Here is a 27,014-nt window from a genome sequence, read left to right on the forward strand (position 1 = left end):
AATTTCATACTGACATGATCATACCTTTTATTTTGAAAAATAAATAAAGCAAGCTTGTACATGCAATTAACTTTTTAATGTAGCTTACAATACTCCACCATGCAAATGCATACTACATGTCTATCTCTCTGCATACTGTCTTTTATCGGGGACATACAATGCAGTTCATGTGACCCGATTTTAAAGATGCATGCAATGATCAAGAGGAATAGAAGGGGGCACCCATGCTGCATTTCAAAGAGAGAGAGAGAGAGAGAGAGAGAGAGAGAGGGGGCAAAAAGAGAAACCCTGTATTGGCGCGGCAAAGGCTTAACTTGGGCTCCAAACTGAGAGGTTCAGGAGACGAGGAGGTACGCAATGTTTCGAGGCAGGAGGTGCAGGTATGTCCACACTCTAACGTTATGATATTTAAGGTGATTTATGCTAAGGATTTCAAAAGGTGCAACGTAACATGAATGGAGGAGACTGCTCTTCATGTGAACATCAGTGATGGTAGCATTTTGTTTAGTTAGGGTGATATATGCATGAGTGGGCCACTTTTTGGTAGATGGCTATGTACACAATCAAAATGAGTCTACCCCTACTCAATGTATGTTTATTTCAATTAATGAAGGTCTTATCTACATTGTGATGATGAAGCAAGTTGATCATGTATTATTCAGTGGATGCTAATACCCCTAAAAGAACATCAGACCCCCTAGTTTTGCTAAAGCGGGGTCTTAAGTTTTAGTGGGACACTTAAGTAGATGAAGTGGGACACTATTTTCTCATTAGACATACATCAGTGTCCCACTTCAGCTGGCACTTGTTATGAAATCATCAATAAGACTTTGTAGAGGCTTATAGATAACACACTCTCTGTTTTAATTTGTTTTTAATTTAGTCAATAATATTCTATTAGACCTTCTCAATGCTATTGGGAAATTGATTTGGGGACATTCCAAGCTCTTGGTGAAAATCTATCTAAAGGAGCTTGCTCGGCTTTTCATTTACCCTGAATCACCTCTATTATTCCCTAAATGCTGTCCCCGTTCATAAAATTGAGGCTCTTTTCTAGCCTACGTTTCTAACATGTCATTGCTCTTCCTTTCTTTCCCTACCAGCCTTGTTATTTCCCTTTAATTCCTTTCACTGTCATCCCATGATGTTTATGTGCTATATAGCGTCTAGACTTGCTTTTGAGACGTTATAAATAACTACAACAACATATTTCAATGTACTTTAGAATATCTAATGAAGGAAATTACATTTCAATTGGTTAAAGGTTTATGTTGTGCATTTTTACAGCTGAGAAGTTCCCTGTCAGTAATTTCCTTCATTAGATATGAGACCGTACTATAAATCTGATTTTTGTAAAATATTCAAGCAGTTTACATTAATGTTTATTATACTTCAAAACGCTATTAATAACTATTAATTTTAACGCCAAAATGCTAGATTGTTAAATTATAATTTACGGAATGGCAGCCTTGTCATTCTAGTGCAAGGTTTCATAGTACAGCGATTTTTCATCATTTTCAACGGGTCACCCCATCTAAGAAACCTGACCACACTCATCAATGATGCGATGTCACACTAACCAACAAAGAACACATGCAGTAGGAACCCCAAAATAACATTTGTTGTGATTGGTTTGCAAAATGACCATAGTACTCTCAAACACAAATGTCCCACTACACCTGATGTCCCACTAATGCGGACTTCACCCACTATTAATAATATGGCATTTCATTCACAAATGTCTGAAACATTTGAATCAATGAAAACCGGTGAAATAGCCTATTTTACCCAAACCGTTTGTTAGTGATTGTCAATTTGAATGTCCGTTAGACGTTGAAAATCTTAATAGTTTATGTACAGTACCAGTCAAAGGTTTGGACACACCTACTCATTCCAGGGTTTTTATATATTTTGACTATTTTCTACATTGTAGAATAATAGTGAAGACATCAAAACTATGAAATAACACACATGGAATTATGTAGTAACCAAAAAAGTGTTAAACAAATCAAAATATATTTTATATTTGAGATTCTTCAAAGAAGCCAACGTTTTCCTTGATGACAGCTTTGCACACTCTTGGCATTCTCTCAACCAGTTTAATGAGGTAGTCACATGGAATACATTTCAATTAACAGGTGTTTGTTCCTTCTTAATGCATTTGAGCTAATCAGATGTGTTGTGACAAGGTGGGGGGGGGGGGGGGTATACAGAAGATAGCCCTATTTGATAAAAGACCAAGTCCATATTATGGCAAGAACAGCACAAATAAGCAAATATAAATGACAGTCCATCATTACTTTAAGACATGAAGGTCAGTCAATGCGGAAAATGTCAAGAACTTTGAAAGTTTATTCAAGTGCAGTTGCAAAAACCGTCAAGCGCTATGATGAAACTGGCTCTCACGAGGACTGCCACAGGAAAGGTCCCGTGTGGCTCAGTTGGTAGAGCATGCTGTTTGCAACGCCAGGGTTGTGGGTTCGATTCCCATGGGGGACCAGTACAGAGAAAAAAAAGTATGAAATGTATGCGTTCACTACTGTAAGTCGCTTTGGATAAGAGTGTCTGCTAAATGACTGAAATGTAAAATGAAAGGAAGACCCAGAGTAACCTCTGCTGCAGAGGATAAGTTCTATTGAGTTACCAGCCTCAGAAATTGCAGCCAAAATAAATGGCTTTATGGTTGAATTGCTGCAAAGAAACCACTACTAAAGGATACCAATACGAGGGAGAGACTTGCTTGTGCCAAGAAACATGAGGACTGGACATTAGACCGGTGGAAATCTGTCCTTTGGTCTGAGGAGTCCAAATTTGATATTTTTGGTTCCAACCGCCGTGTCTTTGTGATACGCAGAGTAGGTGAACGGATGATCTCTGCATGTGTGGTTCCCACCGTGAAGCATGGAGGAGGAGATGTGATGGTGTGGGGGTGCTTTGCTGGTGACACTGCTGGTGACACTGAATTCAAGGCACACTTAACCAGCATGGCTACCACAGCATTCTGCAGCAAAATGCCATCCCATCTGGTTTGCGCTTCGTGGGACTATCATTTGTTTTTCAACAGGACAATGACACAACTCACATCCAGGCTGTGTAAGGGCTATTTGACCAAGGAGAGTGATGGAGTGCTGCATCAGATGACCTGGCCTCCACAATCACCCGACCTCAACCCAATTGAGATGGTTTGGGATGAGTTGGACCACAGAGTGAAGGAAAAGCAGCCAACAAGTGCTCTGCATATGTGGGAACTCCTTCAAGACTGTTGGAAAAGCATTCCAGGAGAAGCTGGTTGAGAGAATGCCAAGAGTGTGCAAAGCTGTCATCAAGGCAAAGGGTGGCTAGTTTGAAGAATCTAAAATCTAAAATATATTTTGGGGCTCCCGAATGACGCAGCAGTCTAAGGCACTGCATCTCAGTGCTAGAGGCGTCACTACAGACCCTGGTTCGATCCCAGGCTGTATCACAACCGGGCGTGATCGGGAGTCTCAAAGGGTGGCGCACAATTGACCCAGTGTCGTCCGGGTTAGGGGATGGTTTGGCCGTGGTAGGCCGTCATTGTAAAATAAGAATTTGTTCTTAACTGACTTGCCTTGTGAAATTAAGGTTAAAAAATCAGCAAAACATTTGTTTAACACTTTTTTGGTTGCTACATGATTCCATGTGTGTTATTTCATAGTTTTGATGTCTTAACTATTATTCTACAATGTAGAAAATAGTAAAAGTAAAGAAAAACCCTTGAATAAGTAGGTGTGTCCAAACTTTTGACTGGTACTGTACATAGGCCTCAAGGCGTAGTAAATTATATGAGATCTGATTCATAATTTCAATGAGTCATTTTAGTAGCATTTTAAGCAGAAATGTATGTAGCCTAAAACAATCTCAGTGTGGGTAAATTACTGCAAACTCAACAGGCAAGTTAGCGCTGAGTGCTGTCCAATGACTAGGTGCTGAAACCAGCCATGCAAACCAACCATCAGACCAATCAACTTTTAATCAGCCTCCGGCAAGCTGTTTTTGCTGTACATGTTATTAGAGGCATTCAATGTCATTATATAGTAGAAATTACTGTAGGCTAGGCTATTATTACTTTGATTATTCATGATTGAATGTCAAGTTTGCTTCTGCATTATAGCTTTCCCTCTGGGCACACACTGATTTTTCCACTTTATTTCAATCAAATTACATTGAACCAACGTGAAATAGACCTTGAATTGACGTCTTTACCCAGTGGGATATTTTCCTTTGGTTAATTGAGAAGTCATGTAGCGTTTCAAAGGGTAAAAAGAGTTGCCAAAGATAGATTGGCAACGGACAGCTGTTTATCATCACTTGTTTCTAAAGAAAACTTGAATTAATATATTTATCTCATCTGCAGGAAAGACATCAGTGAAAGAGGTATGGTAAGGAGATGATGGATCTTCGATTAAAGTTGGGCCCACCCTTCCCAATGGCAAAGCGGACATGATTCTATCACCAAGACCGTTTACACCATGTGGATTATGATGTACTTGAATGCCATTAGGTTTTTGTATTTCCCTATTTTACTCTATGACGCATTTGTCTCCCCCAGTAACATATTTGAGAGGTCAGTGGTTCCTAAAGCTGGTTCATCCCGCTTGGTGGCCAGAATGGACGGGGACATTATAATCGGTGCACTGTTCTCGGTCCACCACCAACCGTCAACAGAGCAGGTAGCGGAGAGGAAATGCGGTGAAGTTCGGGAACAGTATGGAATCCAACGAGTAGAAGCGATGTTCCACACCTTGGACCGAATCAACTCCAACCCGAATCTTCTACCCAACATCACTCTGGGGTGCGAGATCAGGGACTCCTGCTGGCACTCCTCAGTGGCTCTGGAGCAGAGTATTGAGTTCATTAGAGACTCTCTCATCTCAATCCGGGATGATGACAACAAGGATGGTACCTCCAGACAGTGGTGCATTGAAGGGATGCCTGCGAGTCAGCCACCCGCCACCAAGAGACCCATAGCAGGAGTTATCGGACCAGGGTCAAGCTCAGTGGCTATTCAAGTTCAGAACCTCCTGCAGCTGTTCAATATCCCCCAGATAGCATATTCTGCGACCAGCATAGATCTGAGTGACAAAACGCTCTTCAAGTATTTCCTTAGGGTTGTGCCCTCTGATACTCTCCAAGCCAGAGCCATCCTGGACATCGTGAAACGCTATAACTGGACATATGTGTCAGCAGTCCATACAGAGGGTAAGTCACTGTCTATAGACCTACTGTATGTTATTTTTTTTTTTTTCACAAAAGTAATTGCATGTTGCGTATTTTCCATCAATATCTATTCCAACACAATTTGATTAAGTTGTGCTGGGGATTTAAATAATTGGCAGAACTGCGGATACTCTCCTGTCAGATATGTGTTATTGTACAATTGATTATGATTTTTCATAATTCATAATCCTAATGGATTTAGCTCAAAAAGGAGGGAGGTTCAACATCATCCATCAAAGCTTATAGCTTGTGCTTGTTCATTCAGGCCTTCCTCATCCCTCTAACTTAGACCTACAGTTCAAGAAGAATCCTTGAAAGGTACAACCCACTGGGCACACACTGGTTGAATCAACATTGTTTCCACGTCATTTCAATGAAATGACATTGAACAAACGTGAAATAGACATTGAAGCCTCTGTAGGAAGAAGCCATTTTTTCATGGTCAAATTCTATGGTTGCTCCTAGCACTTTAAAGTTCATTAACTCTGGTCTAGCCAGAAGCTTTTGAAGGGCTTTATTGGGTGTGGAGAGAAGTGTCCGACCAGTGAAGAGAGGGCAATGTTTGGATTCAGCTGTTGGTTAGGGAGGAAGGAATAGTCTATCTCAGTGGCGATTTTAGCATGTATATCTTGGTGGGGCAAAAAAGAAATAATCTGGGATGCATGCCAGCAAAGCCACTACACAACACTAAACAACACATTAATTGCACTATAACGGTGAGAAAAGGTGCCCACAAACTGTTAGGGTCTACATAAAGCTGTCCCAACAGCAGTGTCCCAACAGCAGTCCCAACACCTTACCACTGCTACACCTGGCTATCAGTGGAGCCTTGTCTAGAAGCGAAACAGTTCATTCAGCCTCATTTACTGACTTGCTTAAACAAATGTGGTTCCTACTGACAATTGGTCCTTCGTGGGTAGATTTTGTCATCAAACTTTGTCATCAAAGTCTGGCATTCTCTGGATTTATGGTGCTTTCAAGACAACTAGGAACTCTAAGAAACAAATGGTTGAATCATGGTGACGTCAGTGTTCTTCAGGTCGTAGCTCCAGAAAGAAGCCCAAGTTCCGAATTTACAATTCCGAGTTGGATGAAAGTTGAAAACATATTTTCCCAGTCATAGCTCGTTTTTCCCGAGTTCCCAGTTGTCTTGAACTCACTAATGTCAGATTTTACATCACAAATCATGCTTAATTGACAGCATGGCCAATGTTGCATGTTTATAATTTTAAACTAGGAAAAGAGACCCTTAATCTTAGACTTGGGACCACACAGCCACTCCACTGAATAACAGGCTAATGATTAATTTGCTTGCAGTTAGCCACACTGATTCCTTCCAAACCACTCATTGTTGAATTTGCGATTTCCAACTTGTTGTGTAATGTTTATAGCCAATGAGCACTGATACGTTTTATCTATAATTTCTCTTCATAATTTCTCTTCATATGACAAGGATTAAAAGGATTTGCCAGTAGTAGATTGTCGACTTGATTCATGATGATGACTGCTAGCTAAGATTTTGAAAGCATAATGTTGACATGATCAGTCCAATCAAAGCTACTGTAGATATGTGATTTGACGTAATTTTATCTGTGGCCAATGACCTTGAGCCTTTTGGATGGGCACTTCTAATGTAACTCTATGGCAGCACCCAAGGGGCTATATTTTGTTTAGCTCTACCCTTAGACTTGGCAGTGACGTAGTGCCCCCATGAGTGACAGAACACTGAGCCAATCTTCTGGCTTGCCCCACCACCACAGAAAGCACTGAGCTTGGCTGAAACACCTGCATTTTGGAGCTGCCTTACTCAAGAAAACAAAAAAGACACCATGTTTGTATGTGGCTTTATTAACTCAATGATATATATATTGTACATTGTTTGCAAACTGATATGTGACATGTATTAATGCCAAAATAACAGGAAAGCCCCCAAAAAGTATTATTATAACTTTTGTTGCTAAAAATGTGGGGTTCAAAGCCCCACCTGCCCTGAATGACAGGTCGCCACTGGTCTATCTATAGTTTGAGGTTGGCACATGATTATGACAGGCCTGGATCTTTGGGTTCTATTTTCTCAGTCAGCAATGGTCAGTTATACCAGTTCGTGTCCATGAACCCAACTGTTCATTTGCATTTCACAAAAGCTATATCAAATGACTTTACAAGCCTCTATCAGATCCATTTGAATGGATGCCGCAATACTGAAAGCAACAGTTTGTTATTTTCCATTATAATCCAGTTTTACATCGTTGAAGCAGATCAAATAGCAATCATGACTACAGTCTTAGAAGAAAAAGGTGCTATCTATAACCTAAAGGGTTCATCAGCTGTCCCCATACGAGAACCCTTTGATGAACCCAAAAGGGTTCTTCAAAGGGTTCTCCTATGGGGACAACTGAAGAACACTTTTGGAACCCTTTTTTCTAAGACTGTACTTCATCTCCCACATGAAGGTACTACAATAGAAGCTTTTACATGACGGCATCCCTTGCAATGATTTGTGTTGATGTTCCCAAAGATATAATTTGGTTTTGTTGGTTCATCATGGCAATAGCATACTTACAACTTGCTTCTGACCTCTGTTTAGAAATTAATGTGTGCAACATACTACCACAACTCATTAGTCACTACCTCAACTCCACACAATTCTTGAGTTATATGAATTGAAACTTTGAAGGATTTCGTGAACCAAGTCTTTCAGAAATGTCTGTCCTACTAATTCTTACTGGGGAGGTGATGGCAGGTAATCCAGCAGGTATCCAGCTGTCAGAAAGTATCCTGGTGAGACGACTGTTGGTAAATGACTGCATTTAAGAGGTTAGATAGAAATATATATGCTGTCCTTATCCACAAACTCTGCAGCATGATGTAATTCAGTCAAGATTAGTAATTTTTTGATGAATTCACTTCAATGTTATTGTCACGTCCTGGCCAGTAAAATGGGTTATTTGTCATTGTAGTTGGTCAGGGCGTGGCAGGGGGTGTTTGTTTTGTGTGGTTGGGTATTGTGGGTTTAGGTTCTAGTTTTCTTAATTTTATGTTTATCTAGCTTTTCTAGTTCTATGTGAGTTTTGTCAATGACTTCCAATTAGAAGCAGCTGGTTGTTGTTGTCTCTAATTGGAGGCCATATTTAGTTGTGTTTGTTTTCACTGGGTTTGGTGGGTGGTTGTTTCTAGTATAGTCTGTGCACCTTACTGGACTGTTTTCGTCGTTTGTTTTGTATTTATTAAGTGTTTTCTTTAATAAATAAGAGGATGAGCACTTTACCCGCTGCGTTTTGGTCCCCCTTCAACGACGAGTGTTACAGTTATAAACTACCGGAAATAAGAAATATATATATTTTGTAATGTTTTCCACCTTTTGAGTATTGAACAACTGAGAAAACAAGACAATTCTCGGCTTTAGTAGCTACAGTTCTGTTCTGCAGTACAGTAATAAGAGCCAGGAAGTAGGATAGATTATTATACAATAATTAAGATTCTATACCCCGATGATGAGATGTCTGAATGATATAAGGTTTATAGCTGCCTGCCTGCTGTGCATAGTCACAGGTTGTGTCCTATGGCATCATATTCCCTCCCTGTATAGTGCACTACTTTTGAACAGAGCCGTATAGGCCCTGGTCAAAAGTAGTGCACTATAAAGGGAATAGGGTGCCATTTGTGATGCGACCTTTGATCTACCTGCAGTGAGGGACTCAGAGGACTCAGGCAGAGAGTTGTTGATGAACTAATTAAAACCCAATTACATTTCTGTTCTGTTGCACATTCGTTATTTACCAGACCAATGAGTAGAATGATATGTGTTTTTATTAAATAAACAAGTGATATGAGTTACAGTGACATGACATGGCAAACAGACTGAACGTTTGAAATGGAGTCACTAGTTATAGGTTGCAGCAATACTTACAGGTGAAGTTATAATACAAAATGTCTTAAACTTCTTCAGAATGTAGAATATTGTATTGACCTTTTAAATGATATTGTGCTAAAATATATATTTACCTTTAAAGACCATGATATAGTCTGGTGTTTTGTTTGTTAATGCTGTTTATTTCCCCAGGTAATTACGGAGAAAGTGGTATGGAAGCTTTTAAGGAGTTGGCCTCTCAGGAGGGGCTGTGTATCGCCCATTCAGACAAGATCTACAGCAACGCCGGGGAGAAGCACTTTGACAGGCTGCTGAGAAAGCTGAGAGAACGCCTGCCCAAGGCCCGGGTGGTCGTCTGCTTCTGCGAGGGCATGACGGTCCGTGGACTGCTCATGGCTATGAGACGACTTGGGGTGGCAGGGGAGTTCCTTCTCATCGGAAGGTAAAGTTAGATCATCTTATATGTTCATAATCAGTCTTAGCAATGGGTCAAAGGGAGATATCAAACTGGGGCCTTATGTGTCAAGTATCTCAAAGTAAGAGTGTTGATTTAGGATCAGTTTAGATCACAATTAATAAGATTACATGGACAGGGGGACCTGATCCTAGATCAGCACTCCTACTCTAAAACTCATGATTCATTAGGCCCCAGATCAGATCAATCTGAACATAGAATGGCAAATTTGCTGTTCTTACCTGACTCCATTTTGTGGAGTGATTGACTTCATTATTATCATATAGTATAACGAAATTATTGCCATGACCATTGAGGGTTGTTCTAAATAATATGGTGCTCTTTCTCCCTTTGATATATCATACCAAGGCCCCCTATGGTTTACTCAGTTTATACTTGAACACAATAATAATCATTATTCTAGCAGTAGTGGAGGTCCTTCTGAAAACAGAAAGAAGCTTTTAATCACACTCATTCTCATGAATAATGTGAATAATGCATGGTTAGACAGCTCTCTCTCTCTCTATCTATTTCTACCGCTCTATCTTTCTCTTTCTCCCCTGTCAGATCACAGGCAAACAGGGGAGGCTTGGGTAACATGGGACAGCTCTTCTCTCTCCCCCTGTCAGATCACAGACTCAGTGGGAGACTAGGGTAATATGGGACAGCACCTCCAGCACAGAGCTCAGTGGTGAGGACTACTGAGCATCAAAGCACAGATCAGCTTGTAGTAAGACTGTAGCTATGCAGTGATGGAGCTAGCTAGCATGAAGACCTGACAGGAGTAGTGAAGCTCAAGCTACAGCTAAAACTGTCCCGAATTAGCCTGGTCTTTTTTCAATTGTAGGTTTCATTGTTTCCTTTCACACAATAACAATACAGTTGGACCATGCAGGCTAACCCTGGATAACAGTTTGGACAATTCCTCATCAAAAGACAAAAACATATTGTATATACAAACAAAGTAAGGGATGTAACACTGTTATATGGTGATGGTGAGGATACAGTATGAAACACCGATGATAAAACACAAATCTGTACAACTTTAAACTCTCTGCAGTTGAGTTATGCAGCTTGTGATGTCTTCATGGGTGATAAATAGGACATGGGATTGGTGCGGCTGTTTCTTTCTGGGTCAAGGAGACTAGCGACTGAAAAAAGACTGTTTTGTAGAGCAGTGCGGTAAGTGAACACAGCCAGCCCATTGCATCTATGATAGAGGAGGCTGGGGATGACCATCCATCTATCCTGGGCTGTGTGGAGGATGAGAGGAAAGGCTTGTTTGCAGCGTGGACCTCATTCATCCAGTATGTATCCACTTACTGTTGCAGATGCTTTTACCCAACATACAGTACAGTAGTTTGTAAAATACAACGTTACTTAAAGTACAGTGTAGTGCACACATGTTTTGCACCCTATGTGTATGTGATTCCTGTAAGAAACAAGAGGTATTTTCTAAATAGGAGAGGTCTTTTTTGTTAAACGCTGACATTACATTTGCCATTGTCTTTGATTTGGGTATATAGGCTACAGGCTTCCTTCTATGTAAAGGTTAGATAATGCAACAATTGTACCCGGTATCCCACATGGAGGTGGTATGGCCTGGTTGAGTGTTTTTTTTGTTCATACCATGGTTTGAATGATGACTTCAATGTGCTGACGTCAGAGCAGCAGGTTCTTGGAGCATAGTGTGTGTGTAGTGCTGTGAAACAGATGGCTAGATATTGGTGATGTTGCCATGCTGGAGGAGGGAGGAGGGCATTCATTAGTCAATTGTTTATTTTTGTGTGCTACACAAAAATATAATATGATTAGCATACTCTCCTGGCAAGTGGTAAGGTGTGTATTTTGATGGATTGTGTTACTGATGAAATGTTCTGTCCTCTATAGTGATGGCTGGGCAAACAGAGATGGGGTGGAGAAGGGCTTTGAGCAGGAGGCTATGATGAAGTTGCTGTGATGTTAATTTATCACGGAGCACACGCTCATTACTCCTCCCTAAGCTATGCCACACAGAGAATATATTCATCAACTTTATTTCTGATATTCTCTGGTTGAGAAGCAGCTTTCCTGGAAAGAGAATCTCATAGGTTACATAGACTCTGTCTTCCTGACCATTGTTCATGGCCCCTGCCACTTGACAAACAGTTTACTTGAATCAGAAGGTCAAAGTAGTAACACCTTCTGCTCAGACTTCATTTCACTTTCTCTTGCATTTTTGTCGCACCATACCTTATGTTTTGTTGTGAATCTTGAAGATGCTATCTTGCCATCTCCCTCAGGCTGTCCAACTTGTCTGGCATCTATATGATGTAGACAAACAAAAGAAAATGTAACCATTTTGTCCCAGTCCCCTGAAACATCTGTTTCAGTGGACCATTGAAATGCTCTAAAAGACCACCCATTTTGGGGTGGTAAGGAGTAGTCCTAACATTAATGTTACTGTGTCTCTCCCCACAGTGATGGCTGGGCAGACAGAGATGAGGTGGTTGAGGGCTATGAACAGGAGGCTGTGGGCGGTATCACTGTGAAGCTGCATTCGGAGGAGGTCACGTCCTTCGATGACTATTTCCTGAAGCTCCGCCTCAACACCAACACCAGGAACCCATGGTTCCCTGAGTTCTGGCAGCACAGGTTCCAGTGCCGCATCCCAGGGCACCCGCTGGAGAACATGAACTACAGGAAAAACTGCTCAGGTAGATATGGGGAATATATGATAGAGAATGATAATGGTTTCTTCAGAAGGGTTGCTGACTTACAATGTAAACTAGCATATGGTATACTTCATGTTGTCTCAACTATAATTACATTCGATTTTTAGATGTTTACATGGTATTTTTGTCTCAAATGGCTAGAAGTTTCCTGAAACTGGAGCAAATAAATAGTTTCTGGGCATCTAGCCATACAATAATGTTTTGTTTTTGTTTTATTTTATTTCTAAAACATTCTCCTGGCCAACCAAAGATGATCTAGGTAAATTGAATTTAAAAGGCACATTGGATCTCACAAAAAAAGTGAATAATCAGATTAATTGATTAGCTAAAGCTATATTGATCACTTGAAACAATGCTCAAAAAGCATGTCTTCAAAAAGTTTTTTTCCCCACCTTGCACTTTTCTATTCCTTTTGAACTATATGCAGTACCAGTCAAAAGTTTGGACACACCTACTCATTCAAGTTTGTCTTTATTTGTACTATTTTCTACATTGTAGAATAATAGTGAAAACACAAAACTATGAAATAACACATATGGAATCATGTCGTAACCAAAAAAGTGTTAAACAAATGTGTTGTGATATAGCCTGGGATCGAACCAGTGTCTGTAGTGACGCCTCTAACACTGAGATGCAGTGCCTTAGACCGCTGCGCCACTTGAGATTCTTAAAAGAAGCCACCCTTTGCCTATATGACAGCTTTGCACACTCTTGGCATTCTCTCAACCAGCTTCATGAGGTAGTCAACTGTAATGCATTTCAATTAACAGGTGTGCCTTGTTAAAAACCTCTTAAGGATCCGCCCCTTTTTTTCAATTTTTGCCTAAAATGACATACCCAAATCTAACTGCCTGTAGCTCAGGCCCTGAAGCAAGGATATGCATATTCTTGGTACCATTTGAAAGGAAACACTTTGAAGTTTGTGTAAATGTGAAAGGAATGTAGGAGAATATAACACAATAGATCTGGTAAAAGATAATACAAAGAAAAAAACAACTGTTCTTTTGTATTTTTTTGTACCATCATCTTTGAAATGCAAGAGAAAGGCCATAATGTATTATTCCAGCCCAGGTGAAATTTCGATTTTGGCCACTAGATGGCAGCAGTGTATGCGAGAAGGTTTAGACTGATCCAATGAACCATTGCATTTCTGTTCAAAATGTTGTATCAAGACTGCCCAAATGTGCCTAATTTGTTTATTAATAACTTTTCATGTTCAAAATTGTGCACTCTCCTCAAACAATAGCATGGTATTCTTTCACTGTAATAGCTACGGTAAATTGGACAGTGCAGTTTGATTAACAAGAATTTAAGCTTTCTGCTAATATCAGATATGTCTATGTCCTGGGAAATATTCTTGTTACTTACAAGCTCATGCTAATCACATTAGCCTACGTTAGCTCAACCGTACCGTGGACGGGACACTTTTTTGGTTACTACATGATTTCATATGTGTTATTTCATAGTTTTGATGTCTTCAGTATGATTCTACAATGTAGAAAATAGTATAAATAAAGAAAAACCCTTGAATTAGTAGGTGTGTCCAAACTTTTGACTGGTACTGTGCGTTTTCAAACTTAACTTACAAGTTGGTTACCATTGTTTAGCAAATCCATTGATGAATTCTATAGAAATTACTGATATTTTCAAAAATATATATTTTGATTCAAGTGAAACGTAAATATAAAACAATGCATGCAACAGTATATATATATATTTTTTTTAAATATTTAGCATGAATTTACGTTTCTCTTTTACATCTCCTTTTTAAAAGACTAGTTTTATCTTTTTTAACGTATATCCACCTCATTAATAAATGAAGCACTAAGTTTCTCTTACGTTCTGCACTATTTATAGGATATTGATCATTTGTGATAATCAGAGATAGAGTCATAGCCTGCTGTTCTGTCGTTTCTTTGTATAGAGCTCCAAAATGGTGAGTGTGTATTTTTCTGAATGAACTCTTAAAGCACATCACTCTGGCAATATACATAGAGGTCGACTGATATAGTGTGTCATCAATAGAATCTCTATGATTTGTTTGATGGGAAGTTATTACCCTTTATGGTTAAGATGGTTTTTCCTAAGCTGCATAGATACCAAACCAGAGGCATATCAACCCTGCAATTCAACCCTATCAATGTATATCTGTTGACCCCTACTATATAAAGCTATTGGGGGGATTTTATGCATTGCAGTGAGAGCACAACAACTGGTTTCCCTCACACGCTGTGTATTCTCACATCCTCCTGGTTTTGAGATTGCCTGTATAAAACATAAGCCCAATAACATTTGAAAGCATTAGATGAGATGCGAACTGGCTGGTCTGCCTTGTAGAACCTCAAGCTGCATGTTCCTATATGGACCTTGGCCCAATACGTTAAGACACCATGGGGTTAGAATGGACACCACCCAAAGGACAACCAGCCAACTTGATGGAGCTGTGGGAAGCATTGGAGTCAACATGGGCCAGCATCCCTGCTTTCAACACCTTGTAGAGTCCATGCCCCGACGAATTGAGGCTGTTCTGAGGGCAAAAGCAGGTGCAACTCAATATTAGGAAGGTGTTCTTAATGTTTTGTACACTCAGTGTATAACTCTCACTTTTCATACCACTATCCACAACCCATCCAATCGATTGTTGGTGTGTTTGTTTGTACTTGTAACATTCAGTAAGTTGATACATAAAAAAACAAGCCTGGCTACAAACAAACACATCTGAAAACTGAGCAATCATTGTGCCCGAACCGTTTGATTCACAAATTGATATGAATCAAATTGTTGATTCTTTCTGTACCGGATACTATTATTAAAGGGCAACTCCACCACTTTTCAACCTCATATTCATTATCTCCAGCACCAAACCAGTGTCTACATATGTGAGAACTGCGCATTTCTACGTTTTGTAGAAAACAAATATAACGTCTAAAAGTTCTACACGATGACATAATCAAAAGTTCAAACAAACTATGAGATTCACGGTGACGTGGGGAGCAAGAACATATCCTCCCTCTGGCTAGAAACTTGCTGCAGCTTTTGAAAATGACGCTTTTTCTTACTTTTAATCCTACCATGTGATATTACAGATACGCATTTTTCAGGACCTTTCTTCTTATCTTTTTAACCACAGATCCTAGAAACTCGCTGTTTTCACATATTATGTAGACACCGGTTTGGTGCTGGAGATAATGAGTATCAGGTTGAAAAGTGGTGGAGTTGCCCTTTAATATTGTGATTAGTATAAGACCGAGATCAGCTACAGTATGTGCTACTTATATTGCTTCTAGCTTGCTTCACGCTTCTTAATCGATAGGGTGTCCCTGGACCTAGTACAAATATTGTTCTCTTCAAATTGTAGGTAAATCATCAAAGTGTTATTCTACTGTCTCTTGTCTTTTAACATACTGCACAATGTGTCAAACCGTTTTATTCACAAGACCTGTATTTCTGGCAAACAGGGATGCAGCTGGATCGAGGGAGGAAGGAATAAATGAGAATAATAGATATTCTTCCTCTGTCAATTAATGATAATATTACCACATTATTTATACCTAATTGAATTGCGAGTTGCGAATACAAAATGCCATAACATAATGATGCCTGCCCTTTTACGCTCCCAGACACAGAACAGAACAGCACAGTGTGTCCTTCTGATACGCAAAACACAACAAGAATAATAAGCATGTGTCTTTGGACACCCTATCATTCCTTTGTAATATTTCAGTCTATATTACGCTGCAAAAGATGTTTGACAATAGAAAAATAGTTTATTTCATATTCAGCTATGACTATCTATTTCACTTTGTATTGCATAACATTGTATAATCGTTGTATAATGCTTACAGAACTGAAACATGAAGTACTTTCTTTTGTTTTATTACTTTGAGGAAACAATGCATCCCTAATCTTCCTTTCATGTTTTAACTGTATTCGGCAGGTTACGAAAGTCTAGAGGACAACTATGTCCAGGACAGTAAGATGGGATTCGTCATCAATGCTATCTACGCCATGGCTCAGGGTCTGCATGACATGCACAGCCACCTCTGCCCTGGCCATGTGGGACTATGTGAAGCCATGGAGCCCATCGATGGAAGCCAGCTGTTAGAGTTCCTCATGAGAACCTCCTTCACTGGGGTGTCTGGAGAAGATGTGTGGTTTGATGAGAATGGGGACACACCTGGCAGGTAGGTGTAGCCCAGGTGATGTAGAGTCAGGGTCTCATGAGATAGCCCTGCCACGAGACATAAAACCAGTGTCGCCCTCAGCCCAAGAGGGAATTTCCTCTTAAACTAAAGGTTAAGACGATGGTTTCCTGAGCGAGATGACTGCGGTATGAATCCGACAAGTACAGCATCTACTCTTAGTACTCAACAAAAGTCCCCTGACACTGACAATACTGTTTCCATATAATTAGGAAGACGTGCCCAGAAGATAACCAATCCTCCTGAAACATAACAAATATCAATATCTATGTATACCAAAGTCCCCTGCCCATGATCAATATAATTGAATCTGTTGCTTTCTCATTCACTATGAAAATAAGTCTCCGTACACTTGAATCAGATACAAGTTTCAGAGGAACTTTCCCTCCACTCTTAGGTATGACATAATGAACCTACAGTATGTGGAGCCTGGTGCGTTCGACTACATCAATGTGGGTTCTTGGCACGAGGGTCAGCTCAGCATTGATGACTACATGATGCAGATAAACCGCAGTGACATGGTCCTCTCCGTCTGCAGCGAGCCCTGCTCCAAGGGAGAGATCAAGGTAGGTGTCAACAGTCCAGCTGGTCTGATGCTACTGAACAAAATTATTTATTATTCCGTTGACTTTCATTAACACTAGGACGCCCACTGGCGCTTGATTTTCTCATTAAAATAAATCTACATGCCATTGTGAAAGCAATCTCCTCCTCCTTCCCTTTCCATAACTTGTGTTAGCCCAATTTACACATTAGCAATCTGCAAAACCTTCCATTTTGCAGATCTGCAAAGTGTAAGCAATATGGTGGACACCCTACCACTACCCTGATTATACATATTCAGATGCTGCATATCTGCAAATGAAGGGTTAAGGCCAAGGGGAAGGAGTAGGGACTAGGGAGAGAACTGTGACCGGCTGTATGGTTAAATTGAGTGAGTTGAGAGACTCCAACAGTGTAATCTCATCCTGTCTATGTGTTTGATCAAAACAGGTGATCAGGAAGGGAGAGGTGAGCTGTTGCTGGATCTGTACAGCCTGTAAAGACAACGAGATTGTTCAGGATGAGTTCACTTGTAAGGCTTGCGACCTGGGCTGGTGGCCGGACCCTGAACTGGAAGGTAGAGTACAGTGCCCTTCCTTTCCCTCTTTCATACAGAATTGTGCATAAATGAGTCCAAAACAGTACCATCGAGTTGTTGGGTTATTTAGGAGTGTATGGTGTTTGCTTGTAGCTTTTTTTTGTCTTTGTAGAGGTGCCTACATCAATATATACACAAAGCTAATGAAGGATAAAAGAGTGCATTCGGGAAAGTATTCAGACCCCTTTACTTTTTCCACATTTTGTTATGTTACAGCTCAGGTGCATATTGTTTCCATTGATCATCCTTGAGATGTTTCTACAACTTGATTGGAGTCCACCTGTGGTAAATTCAATTGATTGAACATGATTTGGAAAGGCACACACCTGTCTATATAAGCCATGAGGTTGAAGGAATTGTCCGTAGAGCTCCGAGACAGGATTATGTCGAGGCACAGATCTGGGGAAGGATACCAAAACATTTCTGCAGCATTAAAGGTCCCCAAGAACACAGTGGCATCCATAATTATTAAATGGAAGAAGTTTGGAACCACCAAGACTCTTCTTAGAGGTGTCCGCCCAGCCAAACTGAGCAATCAGGGGAGAAGGGCCTTGGTAAGGGAGGTGACCAAGAACCCGATGGTCACTGACAGAGCTCCAGAAGTCCTCTGTGGTGATGGGAGAACCTTCCAGAAGGACAACCATCTATAAGGGCACAAGACGAGACCCAGATGCAGACACAGGAGGCAGATGGTTGAGTCTTGATATTTATTAAACAATCCAAAAGGGGTAGGCAAGAGAATGGACAGGCAAAAGGTCAAAACCAGTTCAGAGTCCAGGAGGTACAGAGTGGCAGGCAGGCTCGAGGTCAGGGCAGGCAGAATGGTCAGGCAGGCGGGTACGGAGTCCAGAAAACAGGCAAGGGTCAAAAACCGGGAGGACTAGCAAAAGAGATTAGAAGCAGGAGTACGGGAAAACCGCTGGTTGACTTGAAAAACATACAAGATGAACTGGTACAGAGAGACAGGAAACACAGGGATATATACAGTCGTGGCCAAAAGTTTTGAGAATGACACAAATGTTAATTTTCACAAAGTTTGCTGCTTCAGTGTCTTTAAATATTTTTGTCAGATGTTTCTATGGAATACTGAAGTATAATTACAAGCATTTCATAAGTGTCAAAGGCTTTTATTGACAATTACATGAAGTTGATGCAAAGAGTCTATATTTGCAGTGTTGATCCCTCTTTTTCAAGACCTCAGCAATTCGCCTGTGCATGCTGTCAATTAACTTCTGGGCCACATCCTGACTGATGGCAGCCCATTCTTGCATAATCAATGCTTGGAGTTTGTCAGAATTTGTGGGTTTTTGTTTGTCCACCCACCTCTTGAGGATTGACCACAAGTTCTCAATGGGATTAAGGTCTGGGGAGTTTCCAAAATATCGATGTTTTGTTCCCCAAGCCACTTAGTTATCACTTTTGCCTTTTGGCAAGATGCTCCATCATGCTGGAAAAGGCATTGTTCGTCACCAAATTGTTCCTGGATGGTTGGGAGAAGTTGCTCTCGGCGGATGTGTTGGTACCATTCTTTATTCATGGCTGTGTTCTTAGGCAAAATTGTGAGTGAGCCCACTCCCTTGGCTGAGAAGCAACTGCACACATGACTGTGTCTCAGGATGCTTTACTGTTGGCATGACACAGGACTGATGGTAGCGCTCACCTTGTCTTCTCCAGACAAGCTTTTTTCCAGATGCCCCAAACAATCGGAAAGGGGATTCATCAGAGAAAATGACTTTACCCCAGTCCTCAGCAGTCCTATCCCTGTACCTTTTTGCAGAATAGCAGTCTGTCCCTGATGTTTTTCCTGGAGAGAAGTGGCTTCTTTGCTGCCCTTCTTGACACCAGGCCATCCTCCAAAAGTCTTCGCCTCACTGTGCGTGCAGATGCACTCACACCTGCCTGCTGCCATTCCTGAGCAAGCTCTGTACTGGTGGTGCCCCGATCCCGCAGCTGAATCAACTTTAGGAGACGGTCCTGGCGCTTGCTGGACTTTCTTGGGTGCCCTGAAGCCTTCTTCACAACAATTGAACCGCTCTCCTTGAAGTTCTTGATGATCCGATAAATGGTTGATTTAGGTGCTATCTTACTGGCAGCAACCCTTTTTGTGCAAAGCAATGATGACGGCACGTGTTTCCTTGCAGGTAACCATGTTTGACAGAGGAAGAACAATGATTCCAAGCACCACCCCCCTTTTGAAGTTTCCAGTCTGTTATTCAAACTCAATCAGCGTGACAGAGTGATCTCCGCCTTGTCCTCGTCAACACTCAGCTGGTCCTTTTGTGGCAGGGCTGAAATGCAGTGGAAATGTTTTTGGGGGATTCAGTTCATTTGCATGGCAAAGAGGGACTTTGCAATTAATTGCAATTCATCTGATCACTCTTCATAACATTCTGGAGTATATGCAAATTGCCCTCATACAAACTGAGGCAGCAGACTTTGTGAAAATTAATATTTGTGTCATTCTCAAAACTTTTGGCCACGACTGTACACCAGGGATAATAAGCGACAGCTGGAGGGAGTGGAGACAATCACAAAACAGGTGAAACAGATCAGGGTGTGACACCATCTCTGGAGCACCAATCAGGCCGTTATGGTGGAGTGGCCAGACGGAAGCCACTCCTCAGTAAAATGACAGTCCACTTGGAGTTTGCCAAAAGGCACCTAAAGGACTCTCAGACCATGAGAAACAAGATTCTCTGGTCTTGATGAAACCAAGATTGAACTCTTTGGCCTGAATGCCAAGCGTCACGTCTGGAGGAAACCAGGCACCATACCTACGGTGAAGCATGGGGGTGGCAGCATCATGCTGTGGGGATGTTTTTCAGCGGCAGGGACTGGGAGACTAGTCAGGATCGAGGGAAAGATGAACGGAGCATAGTACCGAGAGATCCTTGGTGAAAATCTGCTGCAAAGTCCTCAAGACCTCAGACTGGGGTGAAGGTTCACCTTCCAACAAGACGACGACTCTAAGCACACAGACAAGACAATGCAGGAATGGCTTCGGGACAAGTCTCTGAATGTCCTTGAGTGGCCCAGCCAGAGCCCGGACTTGAACCCGATTGAACATCTCTGGAGAGACCTGAAAATAGCTGTGCAGCGACACTCCCCGTCCTACCTGACAGAGCTTGAGAGGATCTACAGAGAATAATGGGAGGGGCCTCCCGAGGCACTGTTTAATCCATTTTAGAATAAGGCTGTAATGTAACAAAATGTGGAAAAAGTAAAGGGGTCTGAATACTTTCCGAATGCACTGTACACCTGGTTACAGTACATCAAAGGATTTTAGCCATATGTTATCTTATACTATTACATCCATGTATATTATTGCATGACATTACAGGAGGCCTAAAGTATATTGTTAATTTAAAGTCAATATTTACATTTACTTCCTTGCTCATGTGATGCGCTCAACCTTTCTGTTCAGCTGTATAATATCAAAGGGATACTTCGGGATTTTGGCAATAAATCCCTCTATCTGCTTTCCCAGAATTTGATGAACTTGTGGATACCATTTTTATATCTTTGCGTGCAGTTTGAAGGAAGTTGCTAACTAGCGCTAGCGCAATGACTGGAACTCTATGGGCATCTGACTGGAAGTCCATGGGTATCTGGTCATTGTGCTAACGCTAGTTAGAAATTGCGTTAGCTCTAGATAGCAACTTCCTTCATACTGCACGCAGAGACATAAAAATGCTATCCACGAGTTCATCTCACTCTGGAGAAATATCTTATTTAAGATATCTTATTCACAGGGGAGGCACTATTCCCCCAGGGGTATTACAGTCTGATTTTGACATTCAGTTCCTCAAAGCCTTCACAGCACAACACTTAATTTGTGCTCAACAGAGTTTATTCATCCATGATTGTTGGTAACAGCACTATTTCACCCATCTGGCCTATACTGCTTTCCTATTTTCAAAGGTGCACCCCATGACACCAGAGAAACATTAATCATATTCAACATGTATAAGACAGCCCTACCTTTCTTATTGCTACTGCTTATGGCTTTCAAGATCTTCAAAGACAAGATGCTCTCCTTTAAATTCATTTAAATGTCTACCTTTCACGTCAGAGGCATTAGACATGAAACAACGATACAAACTAAAAAGAATTGTCATCAACTTTGTGAAAGTGAACATTTTGTTTAGATAGCAATTATTTTAACAACCATAACACAAACTACTTAATGACCTTGTGTGATTATTTAGTTTTTGCTGTTTGACGTTAAAGGGATACTTCATGATTTTGGCACTGAGGCCCTTTATCTACTTCCCCAGAGTCAGATGAACTCATGGATACAATTTTATGTCTCCGGGTCCAGTATGAAGGAAGTTAGAGGTAGTTTCGCGAGCCAATCCTATCTAGCATTAGCGCAATGACTGGAAGTCTAAAGGAATTGGGTATCTGCTAGCATGCTAGTAGATACCCATAGACCTCCAGTAATTGTGCTAACGCTAGTTAGCATTGCCTTACGAAACTACTTCTAACTTCCTTCATACTGGACACAGCGACATAAAACCAGTATCCACAAGTTCATCTGACTGTGGGGAAAAGGATAAAGGGCATAATTTCCAAAACCCTGAAGTATCCCTTTAATATAAAATTGGTCAGTGAAATATTTGCCCTTAGTTAGCTGTGTCAGTGGATGGATACTGTGGTGACGTTGGATGCTTGGACCAGTGTTATGCTGCAGTGATTTACTGACTCCTGCTGCAGTCCTGTCGTTCCCCCTCGCCTCCAATGGCTATGCTTTGTACTACAGCCTGCCTCTCCCCTCCCCTCCCCATGGCTAGCTGTGCTGTGCACTGGCCCCCCCTAAGTAGAGAAGGGGTTTATTTTTAGTTGAGCTGAAAACCTACTTTAATACTTGGTGTGTTTTCCAACTGGAGGCAGCGATTACACAGGCTCTCAGATGGTTGATTTGGAGAAAGAAAAATGCTATAGGCTACCCATATTTAATTAATAATATTCAACTGTGCAGAATGAACATTTTTATCCACGATAAGTTTAATTCATCCTTTGTGATTTTGGGTAGTTTTGTCAATTTGGAATTAAGAAGTGTCAAGTCAGACATACACTGTCTGGGACCTAGTTTAAATCAATCAATCAATCCATCAATCAGTTAGGCTATTGCATACAGTAAGAGCCTTTGTGCTTTGTTTTAAATGAAATATCTTCAGAGAAAGGTCTCACACATATTCTCTTTATCTGTGTCTTCTCCCCAGGTTGCGAGCCCATCACCTTGCGGTACCTGGAGTGGGGGAACCCAGAGTCCATCGTCCAGGTGGTGTTTGCCTGCCTGGGCATCCTGGTCACCTCCTTTGTCACCTTCATCTTCGTCCTGTACCGAGACACGCCTGTGGTCAAGTCCTCCAGCCGCGAGCTCTGCTACATCATCCTGGCCGGGATCTTCCTGGGCTACATCTGCCCCTTCACCCTGATTGCCCGGCCCACCGTGGCCTCCTGCTACCTGCAGCGCCTCCTGGTGGGCCTCTCAGCCACCATGTGCTACTCAGCGTTAGTCACCAAGACCAATCGCATCGCACGCATCCTGGCTGGCAGCAAGAAGAAGATCTGTACCAGGAAGCCGCGGTTTATGAGCGCCTGGGCCCAGGTGATTATATAGACTTATTTAGATTTCTCTTTGTTCTTGTTTTCATCTGTTTGGTTTTGACATTGGCGGCCTCCCAAATGGCACCCTATTCCCTATATAGTGCACTACTTTTGACCAGGGCCTGCATAGGGCTCTGGTCAAAAGTAGTGCACTATAAGGAATAGGATGCCATTTCAGACGCACATATTGTTTTGACTTTGGTATGTCTTTGTGTCCTTGAAAAAAAGCGGCATGTAAAACCTGTGTGTTCTTCTTCTTTTGTATAATCAGCTGGTGATCGCCGGCCTCCTAGTCAGTGTCCAGCTCACCCTGGAGGTTACTCTGATCATCCTGGAGCCGCCTATGCCCGTCAAGTCCTACCCCAGCATCCGGGAGGTCTTCCTGATCTGCAACACCAGCACGGTGGGCATGGTGGCACCGCTGGGCTACAACGGCCTGCTCATCATGAGCTGTACCTACTACGCCTTCAAGACGCGCAACGTTCCGGCTAACTTCAACGAAGCCAAGTACATCGCCTTCACTATGTATACAACATGTATAATCTGGCTGGCGTTTGTGCCCATCTACTTTGGCTCTAACTATAAGATCATCACCACATCGTTCTCAGTGAGCCTGAGTGTTACTGTGGCATTGGGCTGTATGTTCTCGCCAAAGATCTATATCATCCTCGCCAAGCCGGAGCGGAATGTGCGCAGCGCGTTCACCACCTCAGATGTAGTGCGCATGCACGTCGGCGACGGCAATATCGCTTGCCGGAGCAACAGCCTGCTCGACATGTTCAAACGGAAGAAGAACACTGAGAAGTAAGTTGATGGAAATTTGTCATTCCTGGGCCTGTATTCAAAGAGTCTCAAAGTAGGACTGCTAATATAGTATCAGTTTAGCCTTTTAGAGCATAATGAATAAGATAAGATGGACAGGGGGATCTGATCCTAGATCATCTCTCCTACTCTGAGACGCTTTGTGAATACGGGCCCTGCTTCTGAGGTACCACTGGGATGCTGATTTTGCTTTACAGTAATTCACGCTCAGGAGGGCAGAGACTGCGTACCAAATGGCAACCTATATAGGCTAGTTCTCTACTTTTGACCTGGGCCAAAAATAGTGCACTATGTATTGAATATGGTGCCATTTGGGACACAGAGAGAGTGTTACAGGATATTATGCCAGATCCAGGTCAATGTTCAATTAACAACCACCGTTGATCTGTTGCTGAATATAATTAAACCAGCATACCCATGGGTACTGAAGGATCACTATCAGGATACACTGTACCACAGAATTAGGATGTATAGTATATTGGAAATACATTCATCTGAATATATAAATAAATATACAATCCTCAGTAATTCAAACCAAAAATATGCATTTTGTAAAGTCACCATCAACATAGAACTGGTTTGTTAGAGATTTTAACTTTCCTTTTTAAAAATGTTATTACATGAACCAGAAACACAGTTGTTGTTTTCCACCTTTCTGAGTCCCTATGAAATAGCTAACAGCCATCTTTATTCTGTTCATAGTTCTAATGGAAAGTCTGTGTCATGGTCTGAACCAGGTGCAAGACATCATCCTCCAAAAGGGGAGCACAATTGGCACAGACTGTCTGTGCACGTGAAGAGACAGGATGCAGGATGCTCCAATCAGATGGCCGTCATCAGACCCTTAACTAACACCTACCATAACACAGGCAGTAGCATGGCCATGGAGTTCTCTGACCTCAGCACCAAAACTCTGTACAATGTAGCTGAGGAGGACGAGAGCGACCTAGTCAGATACAACCCTCCCCTTAGTCCCCACATGATGGCCCATGGGCAGATAATGCCCACCACCGGTGGGCCGATGAAAGAGGTGGACGAGGAGGGGGTTGAATATTACCCTCCCGTTGAGCACATGCCCCTGCACCTGCCACAGAGCAGAGTGATCCCCCAGCAGAGAGTCATCATGGACCACCTACAGCTACAGGAGGTGGTGGGCAAGTACAACAGTGATTTCATCATCCCTGAGCTCAATGATATGGACATGATCATTCCGACCAGCCCTGTTGGTGGTGGTGGTGAGGGTTTTGGGGGCAGGTCTGGGAGCAGTCATGGCAGGCCTGTGTACCACCAGGCTCATCTCATCCAGCAGCATGCAGTCTTGCCCCTGCAACTAGACCTTGGCTCCTTCGACGACGAGGAGCACACCTCCCACCTGGAGATGGAGGAGGAGGAGGAGGAGATTGAGGAGGATGTAGAGGTGGAGAACGAGCAGTTTGGCCTCCTCCATGGATACATGTATGACAACGCCCTGATTCACGAAGAAGAAGAGGACGACGACCTCATTCAGCTCAAATTAGCAATGGAGAATTCTATGGCCCTGATGCCCCCCTCCCCATTTCGTGATACAGCGAGCATGGGGAGCCCCTTTCATAACGCCTCACCCGTGTCCGAGTCCATATTGTGCACCCCTCCAAACTATGCCTCCGTCATTCTGAAGGACTACACACAAAGCTCAACGTTGTGAACGAGTACTGTGGATATGGTAGAATAATATAGAGCCATTTTGTAGCTGATGACTTGTAGCATATTGTTCATGTTCCATTTAATGACCAGTAAGAAATGGTCAAAATGTCTTGAATACGTTATTGAGTGATTGACTGGACTATATTGGTTGACTCATGAAATCTATGAGCAAAAGTGTGTTTACAGGGATGAAAGTGAGCAAAAAAAGCACCTGACACACTTTTAAAAAGGTCTTATTGTTATATAATAAATATCACAAAGAAAAGATTTAACCTGTTGCAAAATGTATTTCCATGTTTATGCAAGAGATGAACAGCTTTGAACTTGCTCAGTGTCTTATTAGGAAAGCAAAAAGCTAAGATAGTCTTCTTCATGTAGCTTATTGAAGCTATTATAGTCTTCTTCATGTAGCTTATTGAAGTCATGTAAGTAGCAGTTATTAAGGGTACAATGCAGTGTAAATGTGACCATCATCAGGTCTTACAATAATGGTTGTGTTTGTTGCTTGTTTTCATTAAGGCAAACTTCCACCACTTGAAAGTAGATTGTTTATCGTAATAGACTATCCAACCTGTAGTTCACAAACATGTCTATAAATAATGTATGCACTGTGTAGGCCCATGTTTTCTATTACAGTTATAACCTTACAATGTAAAATATTCAAGATGAATGTGTTTTGTTGTTTTGCTCAAAACAAGGATGTATTATTCACAGTCACTTTCTTCATCAGATAACTTCAGAATGAATATATTATACAGATAAAATAACTAACTACTGTAAGAATGTAGCAAACAAAACCAGAAGGATTCAAGTGCCATGTATCAGGTATGCTTCCATTTACAGAAAAACCTTTGAAAATGTCTCTAATTTCTATTGCAAGTCTGTATATTTTATAAACACTCCTCTAAATCCATACTTGCAACAGTGTCTATTATAATATGACTGCCAAAAATGTAATTTGTTACTTTCGTGAATGTACAGTATGTAGTAGTATGCATCCTATTTTGGTAACGATTCAGAGTAGTTTTACTAAAAGGAATTACTACGTTTATTTTACAATTTATACGTGTGTTGCTTATAGTGACTGTTGGTTTGTACAGTATAATTCTTAATTTTACCAATTGTTATGATCTCACTATATATAATGTAATAAACAATGGCTAGTAACATGAATAGGCTATTTGATAGATATGCCTTCAGAGTCAAATAATGTTTTCTGTTTTAAACATGTATCAAACACAGTAGAGGAAACAGTCATTGTCGTTCACATTATTGA

At 41.4% G+C, this 27,014-nt stretch overlaps 1 protein-coding gene across 4 annotated transcripts; it reads left to right on the forward strand.

Moving 5' to 3' along the window:
* The first annotated feature begins 280 nt into the window (after positions 1–280).
* Positions 281–27,014, forward strand: grm1b (glutamate receptor, metabotropic 1b). 4 transcript variants are annotated; one of them, XM_029729469.1, is made up of 12 exons: positions 281–380; positions 4,376–5,220; positions 9,302–9,551; positions 12,024–12,259; positions 12,528–12,536; positions 14,202–14,213; positions 16,215–16,461; positions 16,877–17,045; positions 17,473–17,599; positions 22,846–23,234; positions 23,505–24,037; positions 24,758–27,014. In XM_029729469.1, exons 2-12 carry the CDS (start codon positions 4,491–4,493, stop codon positions 25,737–25,739), a joined length of 3,684 nt encoding a protein of 1,227 aa, XP_029585329.1. In that variant the 5' UTR covers positions 281–380; positions 4,376–4,490; the 3' UTR covers positions 25,740–27,014. The 4 variants fall into 4 exon arrangements, with proteins under 4 accessions (XP_029585329.1, XP_029585332.1, XP_029585330.1 ...); XM_029729472.1 differs by having other exon boundaries at positions 24,793–25,028; XM_029729470.1 differs by lacking the exon at positions 12,528–12,536.

Source organism: Salmo trutta, chromosome 33 (genome assembly GCF_901001165.1).
Source record: "Salmo trutta chromosome 33, fSalTru1.1, whole genome shotgun sequence".
Classification (NCBI taxonomy): Eukaryota; Metazoa; Chordata; class Actinopteri; order Salmoniformes; family Salmonidae; genus Salmo; species Salmo trutta.

Coding starts and splice junctions, on each gene's coding strand:
- grm1b (XM_029729469.1), top strand. CDS start 4,491: ATGTGGATTATGATGTACTTGAATGCCATTAGGTTTTTGTATTTCCCT. Junction 5,221..9,301: donor GTCAGCAGTCCATACAGAGG/GTAAGTCACTGT, acceptor TTATTTCCCCAG/GTAATTACGGAGAAAGTGGT. Junction 16,462..16,876: donor AATGGGGACACACCTGGCAG/GTAGGTGTAGCC, acceptor CTCCACTCTTAG/GTATGACATAATGAACCTAC.